At 47.0% G+C, this 15,501-nt stretch overlaps 1 protein-coding gene across 1 annotated transcript in view; it reads right to left on the reverse strand.

Moving 5' to 3' along the window:
- LOC116908152 overlaps positions 1-15,501 on the reverse strand; it is a 124,859-nt gene that overhangs the window by 46,229 nt on the left and 63,129 nt on the right. Inside the window, exon 2 of the mRNA XM_032911455.1 lies at positions 8,879-9,749. Within this exon, the coding sequence (XP_032767346.1) occupies positions 8,879-9,255 (377 nt within the window). The 5' untranslated portion in view covers positions 9,256-9,749. The remainder of the gene's footprint in view (positions 1-8,878; positions 9,750-15,501) is intronic.

Raw genomic sequence — 15,501 nt, forward strand, 5'->3', positions numbered from 1 at the left:
AAGGAAGAGGAGGAGAGAGGAGGAAACGGGAGGAGACAGGACAGAGGAGATAGTGAGAAGCCATGGCAGGTGATGTTAAGATTCTGCTCTGTGTATTTACAGGTTGTTATTTATGTTCCTAAGGGATGGATCTTATCATTTGGATCTAAGATTATTATGTTGTGTGTTCTTTTATGTGACGGTTTGAGTGTAGGAAAGTGTGCAGCGGCAGCAGACAATGGGCCACCGTGGAGTTGGGATGTGTGTGATTCCACCAAGATATCCAGCAGATATCTTGGGGCACTGCAGTGTGGACCTAGCGAGGTAAAAGACAAGCTATACCATTTTTTATTTTTATATTTTTACAACAACAGCCTATTGTTCAAAATGGCCCCCAAGTCACCCACCTCCTACAAATAGGAGATAGGAGAAGAACCTCTTGACCGGCACTACATCCAGAAAGCTGGACCAACCTGATGACTGAACCCGCTGCTCCTACAGGTGAAAACCTTTGGGCACAGATGGAGAAGAAGGAAAAGTGCCAGAGAGTGAAAATGAACCATGGGGCTATATGATGATGTTAATTCAAGACGCACAGGCCACCTAACAGAGGCTCAAGCGAAGGGTCACACCTGTGCTCAGTCCACTCATGCCAGACACTTGAAAAGGCTTACCTTGCTGAGGCCACTCTTGGCCCTGGAGTGGCCTCCAATGGGAGATGTTTCCACATGACATAGCGCTGAACTAACGAGGCTGGTTACTACTGACTGAATAGCTTCTGGAAATGTGCCACTGGCTTTGAACTGCTGCAGTCCTATAACAAGAAAACCTTGAGGCAAACTCAAGGGAAGGCCTGTAGTATAATACAAGGCGTGTGTAGCTTTTGTCCCAGGTTCCAGTCAAGGCTGTCTGAAAACCCACAGAATCAGCAGGGAGTGCCTCTTACAGACCATGTGCCCCCTCGATACACCTGAGTTTATTACAGTGGGGGACTCATGACTCCCAAAGCCTCCCAACTGGAAAACTGAACAAGGAATAAAAGAATACCAGGAAATAATACAGCACTGAGGGTCGATTATAAACTATTTTCCTGTTTCCTACTACCCTAAATTTTATAATTAGCTAGTTATTTTATTAGAACGGCTATGATTGTTGACTTTAAACACTATTTTGTTTGTTCTTACAACAACAAACTTGAAGACCCTTGGAGAGATTTTCAAAACTGTGTCACTAAGCTGTGCATAGTGATAAACATCTGTATAGCACTTTCTAGGCTGAAGCAGGTGGGTGGTGGGGCGGTGAGTATGAGAACAGTCTGAATTGCATAGTCTAGGCCATGTCATCGGGGGCTACAAAACAAGACCCTATCTGGAAAAAGGATAGATAGATGATAGACAGAGAGAGAGAGAGAGAGAGAGAGAGAGAGAGAGAGAGAGAGGGAGGGAGAGAGAGGGAGAGGGGAGGAGAGAGAGAGAGGAAAGAGAGAGAGAGAGAGAGAGAGAGAGAGAGAGAGAGAGAGAGAGAGAGAGATTGATTAAGAGCTAAGCATCATAGTACATTCTGTAATCCCAGCACTCAGGAAGTGAATCCAGGCATATCAGGAGCTAAGCATCATAGTACATTCTGTAATCCCAGCACTCAGGAAGTGAATCCAGGCATATCAGGAGTCCATAGTCATCCTCAGCTACATAGTATTTTCAAGGCTAGCCTAGGCTACAAGAGCCCCTGTCTGAAACAAACAAAAAGTGTCACTAGAATAACCTTTTCCTCCTTATTGGGACAGATCCTGCTATGGTCACTGTTTGACTCATTTTTTTCGTTGCTGTAGCAAATTGCTTACAGCAGGATAGTGTTATTTTTTTAAACATTCACATTTCTTAAGGTTCAAGGGCTCACACCCGGCAGAATCCAAAGTTATCGGTATCACAACAGCAAGAGAGGAAGACCTAGGGTCTGTTTTGTGCCCCTCCTTCTGAAACAGCAGCCAGGATACAGGTCTGTTTTGTGCCCTTCCTTCTGATATAGCAGCCAGGATACAATCATGGGGGTGCTATGGAAGTGACCCGTGTACCTCATTACACTATACCCAAAGTGGGACCGCAGACAAATTCTTTTCCCATAGCTGAAAGAGAGAGAGGTGGGGGGAAGAGTTTGTTATCTTTCTCATTCCTTCCCTCTGCCTCACCATTTCACGGCTAACCTCACTAGCCAGGAACAGCAAAACAGCAAACAGCTATAGTCAGACCTCAAGGCTGAGGAGAGACTAGGGTTAGGCTTGACTAGAGCAATGTGCTATCAGGAAGAGGACCCCAAAAGAGCCTGATGCTCTGGAGATGCCAGAGTCCAGCTAGGGGCTAACCAAGATTTCAGGTCACAGGTCTGAGACTCAGCTGGCAAGCCATCATGGCTTGTCTGGTCACCTCATTTAAAAAAGAAGAAAAAAAAAACCCATCTTCAGATCAGGTCTGACCAATCTGAGTCTTGGCCCTGTCAGAGAATACACAGGAATCAGAGAAAGCTTCACACCATCTGACTAAGAACAAAAACTCTTTGGGGGTCTCCACAGAAACACCCCAAGGTCTTTTTCTTATCACTGTTTTCTACCAACAGCCTTTAGCTATGCACAGACATATTTTTCTAGCACTGTTAAACTATGTAACTTAACTCAAAAATCAAGAAACGCAATTGATAACATCTAAAATCAATACTATCCTACTATTTCATTTATTTATTTGTTTGTTTGTTTGTTATTTATGAGGTATAGGGGATTGAACCTGTAGCCTCATGCCTGCAAAGCTGGCCCTCTACCACTGAGCTACACCACCAGCTCAGTACTGCCTCTAGAAGTGATATGTGGCTGCCATTGGGAGCACGGGGTGGCAGGCCCTTGTCTTGACATCTCTTTTCAACAGCTCAACGTATCTGTATCCTATCTCCCTTCTCCCACTGGAAAGGCCAGCTTTGATGTTCATTCTGTATTCCCGAGAGAGGTTTGAACCCTCTCCCCAGAGAGAAGGAAACCTCCTCTCTCTCTAAAGTTGTTTTCCCCTCCCCCCAAGATAATTAAAATCCTGTGTCCTCCTTCACACCATATGCACAGCAGCCGGGTAAGTCACACACAGCTTTGGTCTGTAAGGGGGAGATCCTAAGAAGACAATGGTGCCAGGAAAACCTCTCGGTCTACCTAAAGCTCTTTGTCCACACGGCAGCCCAGCAACCATGTCCGGCATCTAAACACCTCCTCCAGAGTTGGCAGCGTACTCACTAGGGTCAGGAAGAAAAGTCCCCACTGGCAGCTTAGCCATTCAGGCGCCTTAACGGAAACTGAGCGCACCAGAAGCCACCATCAGCGAGGAGCCTAGCAACTGGGGGATACACGGTATCTGGGAGGAACTAACCAAGAGGGGGTGGGATTTATCACTGGTTACTCTGTCCCACATGCATCCTGGTTTCCTGTAATTGGCTGAGCGCGTAACCACTCTGGAAACTCCAGAAATACCAACTCCCACAGAGGAACCTGGCCGGCGTAAATCAGCCCACGGGGCTCCATCTCCACGTATCAGTTTCCACAAACTATTTTAATCTAGAAACCACATCTATAGGCAAAGGCAGGCTGCCTCTTCTGGGGGAGTCCCACCCCAACCATCATTGTCACCCCCACACAGCTGTGCTTCCCACACATCCCCCACCCAAACTGGATCAGCAGCTTCCCCTGACTCGTGAATTCCCATCTTGCACAAGCAACTCCTCCACACCTACACCTTCTCGAGCATTCAAGGCCAGTAGCATAGAACTGTAAAGAACTCGGCACTGGAACAAGTACATGGTTCACATGTGCCATGCTCTTGTTAGACCAGGAACAAGTTAATCTCTCTGACCACAGTCTCTTCCCTCACAAAGCCTACCCCACGGGTTTGTTATGAGGATTAACAATGATCATGTATTTAAGACACTTAGCAGGAAACTTGGCACAAAATAAGACTCACTCCAGGCCTCAAAGGATTATGGGACTGGTAGAAATCTTCTCTTCTTAACCCTATCCTGAGTTGAGTGCTCACACTGTACCCTAACCATTCACAGTCCCTCGGCATGGATCTGTTGCTTCACGTTAAGAGGGACACGAGTTTCTTTTTCTCTGCCACACAGAGCAGAGCACACCCTGAATCGACGACTCTATAAAGAATAACCGAGTCGAGTCTGATTGAGTAGAAGTCTGGATGAACAAACCCACCCTGCTCCCTGCGAACTGCCTGAAGTTTGAAGCAGATCTTCCTCCAGCTGTCAGAGAAAGCGATGGGGAATCAAGATAAACACGTCAAAGATCTCAACCAGCATTACAGAGTTACCCCAACACACCAGGTGGGGCAGACTTGGTGGGAACCGTTACCAAAGGTCAGATGTGGAGCACACAAAAAACATTACCCTCCAGTAGTTAGCCTGCCAGCCCGTGAGCAGCTGTTACAGGGTAGGGATGTCCCAAAGAAAGGGGTGCAGGATAGCTCAGTGAGAGGTGGTCTAGAATGTTATAGTTATGATTGTGTTTAAAGGAGGCAAGCAAAGAAATTATTCTGGATTCTCCAGAAAGACAGGCTGCAGTTTCACACAACCCAATCCACTTGTCCCTTGTCAGCTTTGTCTTCACAACATACACCCCTGGGAGACATGGCGTTGCCTGATTTCTGATTTTTCCCCCCCAGAATTCAGGAGGCCATAGAGAGACCCTCATCCTTGGGTTTTGTTTCTTTTTTTGTTTTTGTTTTTTTCCCCTCAAACCATTACCACAACCATTTCTGATCACGAGATTTGAGATCATACGCAGTTATTGATTCTTTTCCTTCTATTTTATTGTGGGTGGTGGTTTGTGACAGTACTAATTCCAAGAGCTTGTCCCATCCAGGTGTTCATCGTTCAGAACCTGCGCGTGTTCCCCACTGGGCTGATGGAGGAAACTAAAGCCAGAGGTGATACACACTTGTAATCGCAGCATCTGGGAGTAGAGGCAAGAAGATGAATAGTCCAAGACCAAGCTCGGATACACAAGACCCTGACCAAATAAATAAATAAATAAATAAATAAATAAATAAATAAATAAATAAATAAATGCACAAATAAAATTATCTAGTCTCAGGGTTTTTGTTATAGCAACAGAAAAGAGTATGATAGTATTTCCATCTTCCACAGATATTTGGTCTTTTAAAATTCAGCTCTCTATTTATAAAAAAAAGCAGATTAGTGGACATCTAAAACTCATGATGAAGTTGCGGGGCTGGGGCCTTATGAGGGCACGGTTGTGTCTCTCTCCTCTCTCTCTCTCTCTCTCTCTCTCTCTCTCTCTCTCTGTATGTGTGTATGTGTGTGTGTGTGTGTGTGTGTATGTGTGTGTGTGTGTGTGTGTGTGTGTGTGTGTGTGTGTGTGTGTGTATGTGTGTGTATGTATGTGTGTATGTGTGTGTGTATGTGTGTGTATGTATGTGTGTATGTGTGTGTGTGTGTGTTGACAAAAGGTGTTTTAAGATTATCCATGGGGATGTGTCTACCCATTTATCACTATAAAAACTGAATTAAATACTTCTTTTCCATCCCGGTATTAAATATTTTTTCCCACAGGGCCCAGTACTCCTGCAAATGCTCTACTACTGAGCTAGACACTGAGCCTCAAATCCAGTGGGATTTGGAGTTTGTATGGCATGTAAATAATATTTCAATAAATCTATCTTATAAACCTCAGCTCTGGACCTGTCTTCTCCCCTGAAATTTTCTCTGACTTGTGAACAAGGAGAATTCCACTTCAGAAAGAGGAAACGGACTTCTCGTTACTGGTATTTCATCAATGAATGTCTATGGGTCACCACAGGAAGGCAGGTACTAGGCAGTGAACACGCAGGATGGACAAGTGTGGGCAAGTAGTCCACGGTTGTGTTGTTTTGTGTGAGTTTGGCTCTGATTTTGTATTGGTTACTTTGTGTGTTTAGAATACACATACAGCATCAATTAGCAGTCTAGTCTCAAATTCACTATATAAGCCAGGATCACCTACATTCCCAGCTCAGTCCGCCTTTTTGTACATACATAGTTGGCCTTTTGTATCTCCAAGTGTTTTGGACACAGTACTATTTAGACAAGGCTGGTCTCAAATTCATTATAGGGCCAAGAAGGACCCATGATTCCTAGCTAGTCTGCCATTTTCTACATATACATTTGGCCTTCTGTATCTCCGAGTTCTGTATCTCCAGACCCAATAGATTATAGATAGAAAGAATTCATAAAAAACTATACCAAACACAGGTAGACTTTATTTTAGACTAGATATCACTATATAGCCCAGGCTGGCCCTGAGTTACTACTGGCCATCTTCTTTCAGTGTCCCTAACACACAGATTACAGACATGCACCTCTATGCACATACGACCCAGACATCATGTCCTTATCCTTGTTCTCTAAATAACACAGTATAGCAATTCTTCAGATAGCATTTGCATTATGCTAGGTATTAGAAGATACCTAGAGAGGATTTAAAGTGTATGAGAACATGGGCCATCAAGATGGATCAGTGGACAAAGACACTTGACACCGAGCCTAAAGACTTCAGTTCAGTTCCTGGAATCTGCATGGTATGAGGAGAGACTCAATTCCTGAAGGTTGTCCTCTGACCTCCACAGGCACATGCATACATAACACACACACACACACACACACACACACACACACACACAATTAAAAATTATATCTATGGGAAAATATGTATGGGTTATAAGCAAATAATATGCCACTTTGTATAAGGAACTTGGTGACCCCAGAAAGAACTGGAACCAATCTCCATGGAGATACCAGGGGATGAGAAGATACTCATTTTCTTCCAACCCAACAAACAAGAACATAAAAGAACTGTCTTAAGTCATAGTCAGGAGGTAAAATAAACTTCCTCTTTTTAATGCTATCCTCCCTACTCCACCAAAAAAAATCCCATCATGCCTTTAAATAACTCTCAAAATCAGAACCATTTTCCTTACATTTCCTTGGCTCCACAGGCCTCCCTTAGGCAGCACTGCTAGACTCTCTCCATTTTGTCTTCTGTATCTGTGACAGAATGTCAGTGCTTCTTCCAGGGTCTCTCACATTTGAGGAAAAGTACCCGAATCATGGTTTAGTGTGAGATTAGCCTCCACCAATCCTCCCTTCCCTATGCTCTATAGGAAAGGAAACAGGGTGGTGGGCTGGATAAGAAAGACTTGTTGTCCCCAAGGTCCCATGGCAGACAGGAAAGACATTCCGTAGTGAATCAATGGGAGAAGCCAGGAAGACTCAGGAAGGTTCACCTCCTACAGACCTCCATGAAGACGCATCATATGCTTGTTTCTTTCGATTTTGACCATATTGTTCCCTGAGTCCATCACACGCACCTGACCTCACACACATCTCACGGTTTTCTTTTGTTTTGTCCTTTCCGCATTTGTCATAATTTGAGCCTCTCCCTCCCCAGCCTTCTCCCATGTCTCCAAGCTTGCCTTTTCTCGTACAATCACTACAGATGACATAGTGTAAATCTTCCAATGGCCCCATCGCTTCAGTGTGAATGAAACGTGTGTATCTCAACTCCTTTTGTTATATGGTTAGTTGGTTTGGATTTAGTTTGGCTTGGTTTGGTTTGTGGTTTTTAAGAGGTCAATCATTCCATGTAACCTATGCCTATCTCAGACTCCAAGGATCCTCCTCTTCTTCTTCCCGAGTTCTAGGACTGAAAGTAGGTACCACACAACTTTATTTATTTAGTTTATTGCGGAAGTGCTGGAGGTGTGCTAGGCAAACATTTTTTTTGGTTCTAGTGTCCCAACATGTTTAGCTTCCATACCCCTTCATACCCCGGAGACCCTTCTTAGATCACCACACTAGCTGGTGCCCCACTTGAGCTCTTGAGACCCACTCAATGGACAATTCCTAAATGAAAATGAATGACAGTGAGCCGATAGGGTGAATAAATTCTCATTAAAGTGATGCATGTCTTGGTTACCACCAACAACAATAACAGCAACGCCCCCCTACCCAATAGTACAAACATCTGCTAAAGGTCATACCCCCTGAGTCCAGAAGTAAATGGAAGAGGGAACATGGTATCCATGAGTGCTGGGGACTCCAGGTCACCAAGGGCAACTTCCTGAAGCATCACACACACACACACACACACACACACACACACACACACACACACACACACACACTCCTCACTGGGCACATGCCTCCAAGGCTTGGGAATTACCCTGTGAGCTTCATGCCAGTTCTTGAATGTGGACAGTAAACATCTCCCTAGCAAAACTGGAGCTGGCATGGTGATAGAGAGATGCGTCTGTGTTGTGGTAGAAAATGTAAATACTTCACCTCTACATAGGCAACATGGACCTGTACCGGCATCTTAGTGTAGGAAAAATGACAAAAAGTGAAATGAAATTCGGAAATCCATGTGGAGGCGCCATTTAAACTTCGGTCACTAGTCTTCCGCTACCTCCACCTGTACAATGGAATCATATAGTACTATCTACCTCATTTCTCCAAATTCCATCCTCAGGGTGAAACACTCACCCCAGCCCGCAGAATAAGGGCTCAAGAAATGCTAACCGATAACACTGATAATAACTGAGAAGTATTGCCATTTTGCTGTGAGGATCAAGAAATGAAACGCAGCATGAACCTATGTCAAACACATCAAGTAATTTAAAGTCCCTAGTTCTGGTCTGTGGAGACAAATTCGCTAGCCCTGGTGCCCTGGCAGTGTCTGAAGATGCCAAGGTGATAAGCTCCAGCTTTGGTCCCGGAAGTTTCCACCAGAATGCCCTAGGGCCCTAGACGGCCCTGGGGAGGGGCGTGAGGTTCAAGGGAAGACTGCTGGAGGGAAACGGGAACCTACCTGCTCTCACTGCACTCCTTCCGCTCCCTCACCCTCAGCCACTTGCGGAGCAGGAAGCGTTTTCGGCGCGGGGACGCGCTGGGTGTGGAACAGTTGGACCACGGGGTGTCCTCGTCGCTGGAGGGCGTAATCTCAATGGACGGCAGTTGCAGGAACTCCTTGCCGGGGGCCAAGACGCCGGGTAGGTCCGGGGCTACCAGCCCCGCCTCCAGGCTCTGCTCCTGCACGTTCTTCATCCGGCGCATCTTAAAGCGCCGGCGGCGGAGCGTGGGGGTGGACGAGCTGGACCACACCGCGCTGCCCTCCGGCGCGCCCTGAGGCTCTGGCACCTGCAGGGCGGGCAGCTGCAGGTTCTCCATCATGTTGGCTGCCGGCATCGGGGTCCCTGGCCGCTGCCCGGTGCCCTCCTTCTGCAGCCTGGCTCGAGGCTCCCTCTCTCGGGTCCCTACCCCGGGGCCCGTGGCACTGTCCCCTCTCACGTTCAGCGGGCGGCTGGAGCCTGCCAGTAGATCAAGTTCCTTTTCCTGGAGCGCCGCGAGGAGGGGACTGAAAGGGACGCCGCCTCCTGCGGTCTAGAACTTTAAGAAGCGCGCTTCCTCGTGCAGTCCGACGAGGGAGAGGCGACCCAGGACGCAGTGACAGTCTCCTGCCAAGCCTTGCCACCCGGCTGCCCTCCTGGGGCTCCCTTTCGCGTGCCCGAGTGTTTGTCTTCCGCGGCGCCCGCTCGCTCTCTCGCTCGCTCTGCCGGTGTCTCTGCCTTAGCGGGACTCCGCGGCCCCGGACCCCAGGGAGCTGCGCAGCAAACTCTCAGTGGTTTGCGTTCAGCAGACTGCTTTGGGGAGCCGGCTTGGCGCTGCAGGAGAGTGGAGCGCTGGAGGAAGAGACGGTGGAAGGAGGGAGAGGAGAGAGAGAAAGAGCAAGGGAGACACTAGATAAAAACAAAAAAAGGTGGAGGAGGTGGAGCTGGGGGCTGAGGAGGCTGTGGGTTGCTATCCTGAAAGGACACGCACAGGCAGCGACAGCCGTGTAACTGTACACGGAATCCCTTGGGGAGGGACTATACCTCCGAGTCAAGGCTGCTCCAATCAGCCTAATGAAATAGGAGCACAATCCAAACTTTCTCAGAGCAACGATTGGCTGAGCAGCTCTGGTTAGCTAACTCCCAGCTTTTTCCTGGGGGAGGGGAATCAATGGATTTAGCCCTCCCTCTCAGACCACCCAAGATACAGGATTGAAGGGAAACTGGGTGACTTCTCAGCCAAATCTCTCCCCTCCTAAGAAATGTGTCTTCTCTGAGTTGTTTAGAGTACTGATCAAGAAGACAGGGCATGGTTAAAAGGAAAATAGAAAGTTCCTGGAGGCTGCTTCCAAAACGACAGGCTGGGAAGAAAAGACAGTTCTGTAGACTAAGCTGAGGACACCAGACACGACACAAAGGAAAGACAGACGATAGGTTGGAAAGACACAGGACACACGGGACCAGTAAGGGAATGATACTGGATACATGGTGTGTGGCCTGGCCAAAACTATAGCCGCATTCTAAGTGAAAAGAAAAGAGGCTGAGAGAGGTGAGACCAGTGCACCCTCAGAGACTCCAGGGAGTCAAGTGCATCCCTGAACATTCCTGAGACTGTGGAAGGCTGCTTCAGCTTGCCGGGGAATGGACTAGGTCACACCGTTTACTGTGGCCCCAGACTTCTAAACAGAATATGGACTGGTCCTGCTAGGTATATCAGTATCACGGCCCTGCTGGAGGCAGATGTACCCTAAGAGGTGGGAGTAGAAAAGCGATCCACTTTAGGAAGACATTCTTTGTTGGACTGAGCTCTGCTGGGGTACAGGCTTAACACTCAACAACCCCACCCCCAACCCCAAACAAGGAGTTTGTCTCTTCGGTGGGAGACAGTAAGGAACAACAAAGACCCCACTACAAGATCCACCATCTGGCCCATTCGTTTTGCTGGTATGTGTTAGTCCAGTTTCCCTTTAGAGAAATAAAAATCACATCCCTAAAGGTCATAAGAATCCATTTCAAGCCTGGTGGTGGTAGTGGTTCACCTTTAGTCCTAGCCTTCAAGAGGCAGAGGCAGGCAGATCTCCGTGAGTTCAAGGCCAGCCTGGTCTACAGAGGGAGCTCAAGCACAGCCAGGGATAGGCAGAGAGAGAGAGAAATAAATCCACTTTAAAATGGCATATATGTCAATAAGACATCTGAGGTAACAGCTGTCTGTCATGTCCTGCGTTGACACATGGGGGAGCTTAAGACATCCTGACATTACACAACCTCCTTGAAGCTGTGAGGACAAAAAGGAAGTGTATCTGGTGAAGTAAGGGCCAAGACCCAGTTCACCCTAAGCAATTCCAGAGTATCTGACCCTTCACATCCGGCTGCTGGCTTGCACAGGCATGATTTAGTATCACTCTATTTTAACTCCCGGTGGCAGAGAAAGGAGAAACCTCTTGCCATCAGGTGGTCAGGCCTGGCAAAGAACTGGAGAGAGCTCTTCGGACTTGGACCAGGAGGCTGGGCTGTGTCTCCTAACTTCAGAATTGGTCAGGCATCTACGTAGTTTGTTCCCTGTCTTAGATCTTCTCCATGGAGGAACACTTTGCAGGAGGATCTGACAACTTCCCAAAGAACCTGCCTCTTAGATGGGCTGTTAATATCAGAGATCAGAGTCTCCCGTGCTCAAGGAAAGCAGGGCATGCCCAGTTGTTTGAAGGACAAAAAAAATTGACAAATAATTTGAAGAAAGAAAGGGTACAACACACACACACACACGCATACACACACACACACACACACACACACACACACACACACACACACACACACACACACACGCCTTCTGAATCTAAATGCATATTTTCGAATTGAAGAAGGGCCACCAACTTCTTCCTCCCATGCACTTCAGACACTGTTCCACTCACAAGTCTGGACCTAAAATCCTCTAATATTTCATTGAAGCTTCAGGCAGAGAAGTAGTCACGAGTTACTGCTTACCTTTCCCCTGACCTAAGGGAAAACCTCAGCCAGACTAAATCTCAAATGTTCTCACTTGCAAATCCCAGGAGCATCCTTCATCCCTGCCCAATCTTGTCTCCACTCACTTCCCCCCTGTAGTCTCCTTTTTTTTCCTTAAAGCTTTAACCTTTTCACCCATCAAATCCCCAATCAAAATTAGAGTTCTAGTTTATCCTCACTTACAAAGCAAGTCTGAGGCCAGCCTGAGCTAGAAGGACACTCTCTCTCTCTCTCTCTCTCTCTCTCTCTCTCTCTCTCTCTCACACACACACACACACAGAGAGAGAGAGAGAGAGAGAGAGAGAGAGAGAGAGAGAGAGAGAGAAAAAGAGAGAGAGAGAAAACAAAACAAATACAAACAAACAAAAAGAAAATCAAACCCTCACCCCCCCACCCCAGCCACCACAGCTGTTTCTGTTTACCTTGGAACACAGATACAGAGTTGCAACTGCCAGCAGATGTCCCCTCTAAGCTCCCCAGAAAGAACCAACTGTCTCTTCCTTGGGACCCTTCCAATATGACTTTTATTTGCACGTGACCTTTAGATCTTGCCCAAAGGTTTTCATACATCACACTGCACCTCCCTAGTGACCTTAGGACTAAGGTAACAGAAGGCACTACCCTCTTCTTGCAATCATAAAAGTGGGACAGGACGGCAGAAACTTATCCAAGGACTCCCGTGAATGACAATGACTGATAGGACAAGGCCAGGATCAGACCTTCAGAGAGCAAGGTAGAGGCCAGCGATGTCATACAATATGCTTCAATTCAAGAAGATATTTCCCTGACAGTTCCGGACTGCAGCTGTTCCACTGCAACAGCCATTTCACAAGAAGGCAAAAGGAGCACAAATTGGAGGAGGGGGCAGTTTCCCAAAGCAGCCAGTGGAGGATGGGATGTCATGGCCAAGAGTACCTACAACTCCCTTTTAGACTTGTGCCCTGCCCTTTCCCTATTCCCCCCTCACTCCTGTTAGCTCTAATAACACATCAGTTCTTTGGGAAACTGACCTCATCTCTTTGTGTTGGGGGGAATAGGGGGCTGCAGACAGGTGGTGTTCAGAATGTCCCAACCCCCAACCTCCAACCCCACATCGAGGCCTCCAACTTTAAATGAATGGATCTCATATTACCAAGCGACTGTTGTTTATTCTCAGCTGTACGGGCTCTCCTTTCCTGTCGACACAAGACACCCAACACCTGCCCACTACTTCTGGATACTCGCAATGCCTTAGTCCATTATGCAGAAAACCAAACCAACAGTTTCGAGATAGGCATCTGGTGAGCACACACTTAGACAAGTACGCTGTGAAAACGTGCAGTCACCCACCTACCCAATAGGCAGGGACTGTCCCTCACAGCATTTGCCAAAGTGCATGGACAAGAGCAGAGTAGGAATAGGTTGAATAGAGTTTGCAGCTTGCAGGAAAGCTGGAGATGTGGACAGAGCTGTAGCAGCAGGTGCTGGGACAGTGAGCAGATATTTCCCTCTTTTTATCAGTGAGTGCTTTGTGCAAAGGGTAGTGTGGGGGGACTCATGTTCAAGGACAAGCATTTACCCAAGCCCACGGCTGGTTAAAGACTGGAATGCATGGTCAAGACTACTTAGGAGTGGCTTTCTCCTCAGGCCTTTAGATGGTAACTGGAGCCTAGTTAGAGGCCATGGAAGAAAACAGATTGGCCTTAAAGTCCCATAGCCATCCTGCCAGTCTGAGTACCTGAGGCTCAGGTTTTCCAGCATAAAACAAAAGCAACTTGGCAGGCCCTTGGCTCTTTCTTATAATCCCAATTCCAGGCTCCCTAGGGAGGCTGAGACAGGAGAATTCATAGTTCAGGTCCAGCCTGACCTATATAGCAAGATCCTACCTCAAGAATTAATTAATTGAAATGATTGGCTTATGACCCAAACAAAAATTTATCTGAAATGACTGTTCTTGACTGGAGGTATTTTGATCATTGACTTCCCTGAGGTCTACAAACTGCCCAGTGAACTAGAAACACAGAGGCCGATCACTAGGGAAACAGTGAGGCAGGAACAAGGAGTAGGAAGGGTATGGGGATAAGAGGGAAATGGAGACAAGTCACCTGAATTCACTTTTCATAGGTGTCTTCTGTTTTCTGAATTCTCCCTTGGCCTCCCACTCCTTGGAGGAGCTAACCACTTAGGAAGAATAGGAAAAGGGCAGACACTGTTCAGTGTGTAAAGTTGCATGCCCCCAAACCTGAGTTCTTGTGTTCTCTCCCCGGAACCTGCAGAGTAGCAGGAGAGAACTCACTCCTCCAAGTTGTCTTCTGACGTCCGTGTGCGCTACACAGACACAAGCAGTCACACGTGCAAATAAATAAACAATTTCTATTGTTTTTTTAAATAAGGAATAACCATGCAAAATGTATGAGACTGGGGGAGGAGGGTAGACTAGGAAGCCAACACTTGCTAAATGCAATCTAAAGAAACCACGACTGACCAGCCACCACATCTAGCCCTTCCTGAGGAAAAAGAAGAAAGTGCTCCAAGATCCTGACTGGAATTCTCCAATTCAGGGAGTTCTCTCAGCCTTGGGGAATGCGCTTTGGCAGAGGCTTGCTTCCACAGCCTTCACCAGAGCCCGGGTGATCTCTAATGTCACCTGGGAGAAGGGCAGCCACCAGATAAGCCCTCTGGTTTCATAGCTCTCCAGAGAATGTTTTGCATAACATTTGGCTGTCCTTGCCTGGGCTGTAATATCAAAGCACAAACAAATGCCATCCCCTCTTGTCTCTTAAGTCTTACAAGGACAATCTTTGTGCAAAGCAGGGCTCGAAATAACTTCTTAAGGTCGTCCCACCTACCTCGGCTGGTCATGCCACACTGTATGTAAGCAATTCGTCTGCACTCCTCGGAAGCAACATAGAACAGCCCCTCAGGAACACTGAGTACAGTCATGCTAGTAAAGACTCTTTTTTTTTTTCTGTCACTCATTATCAGATTGGATATTGTCATCTCCCACCTGTGTACTCAAAGTTCTGGGTAGCAGCTTTCTCCTGGTATGCTCATGAACTCTGGAATCACAGCAACCACTTAGGAAGAGCCTGGCACTCGATAGGCATTCTGTAACCGCAGCCTTTGTTGTGTCTGATCGTGCTTATCATTCCCTTGTTAGAAACCAGGACTATTCATGTTGATCTTCCACTCAGTTTAATTCAACAAGTCTATTAGAGCACCATGTACCCTCCTTGCTGAGCGCTGCAGACAGAAGAAGAGAAGTCCGGTATGGTTTATGCGCTCGGGCACACCGTCCAGCAAGTCCCGGTGAATCATATGCAGATGAGATGCGAATAGAAAGATTAGAATACTTTAACCTGAGGGAAATAGATAGTCCACACAGGGACACCAGACTCAGGAAGTGGGGCGCGGAGTTGAACCCCTGTGATCTTGGAAGGCTGGAGAAGAATTGCTGGGTGTGGAAGGCCAACTTGAGCTAGTGACTCTAAGCCAACTTGGGCTACAGAACGAGACCTTGCCTTAAGAAAAGAGAAAACTCAGGAGTAAAATAGAGAGAGAAAAATGAAACAGTCAGAATTTGATTAATGAAGCCACTGAGGACTAAAAACGGTGTTTT

Source organism: Rattus rattus, chromosome 8, assembly GCF_011064425.1.
Source record: "Rattus rattus isolate New Zealand chromosome 8, Rrattus_CSIRO_v1, whole genome shotgun sequence".
In the NCBI taxonomy this organism is placed as follows: domain Eukaryota; kingdom Metazoa; phylum Chordata; class Mammalia; order Rodentia; family Muridae; genus Rattus; species Rattus rattus.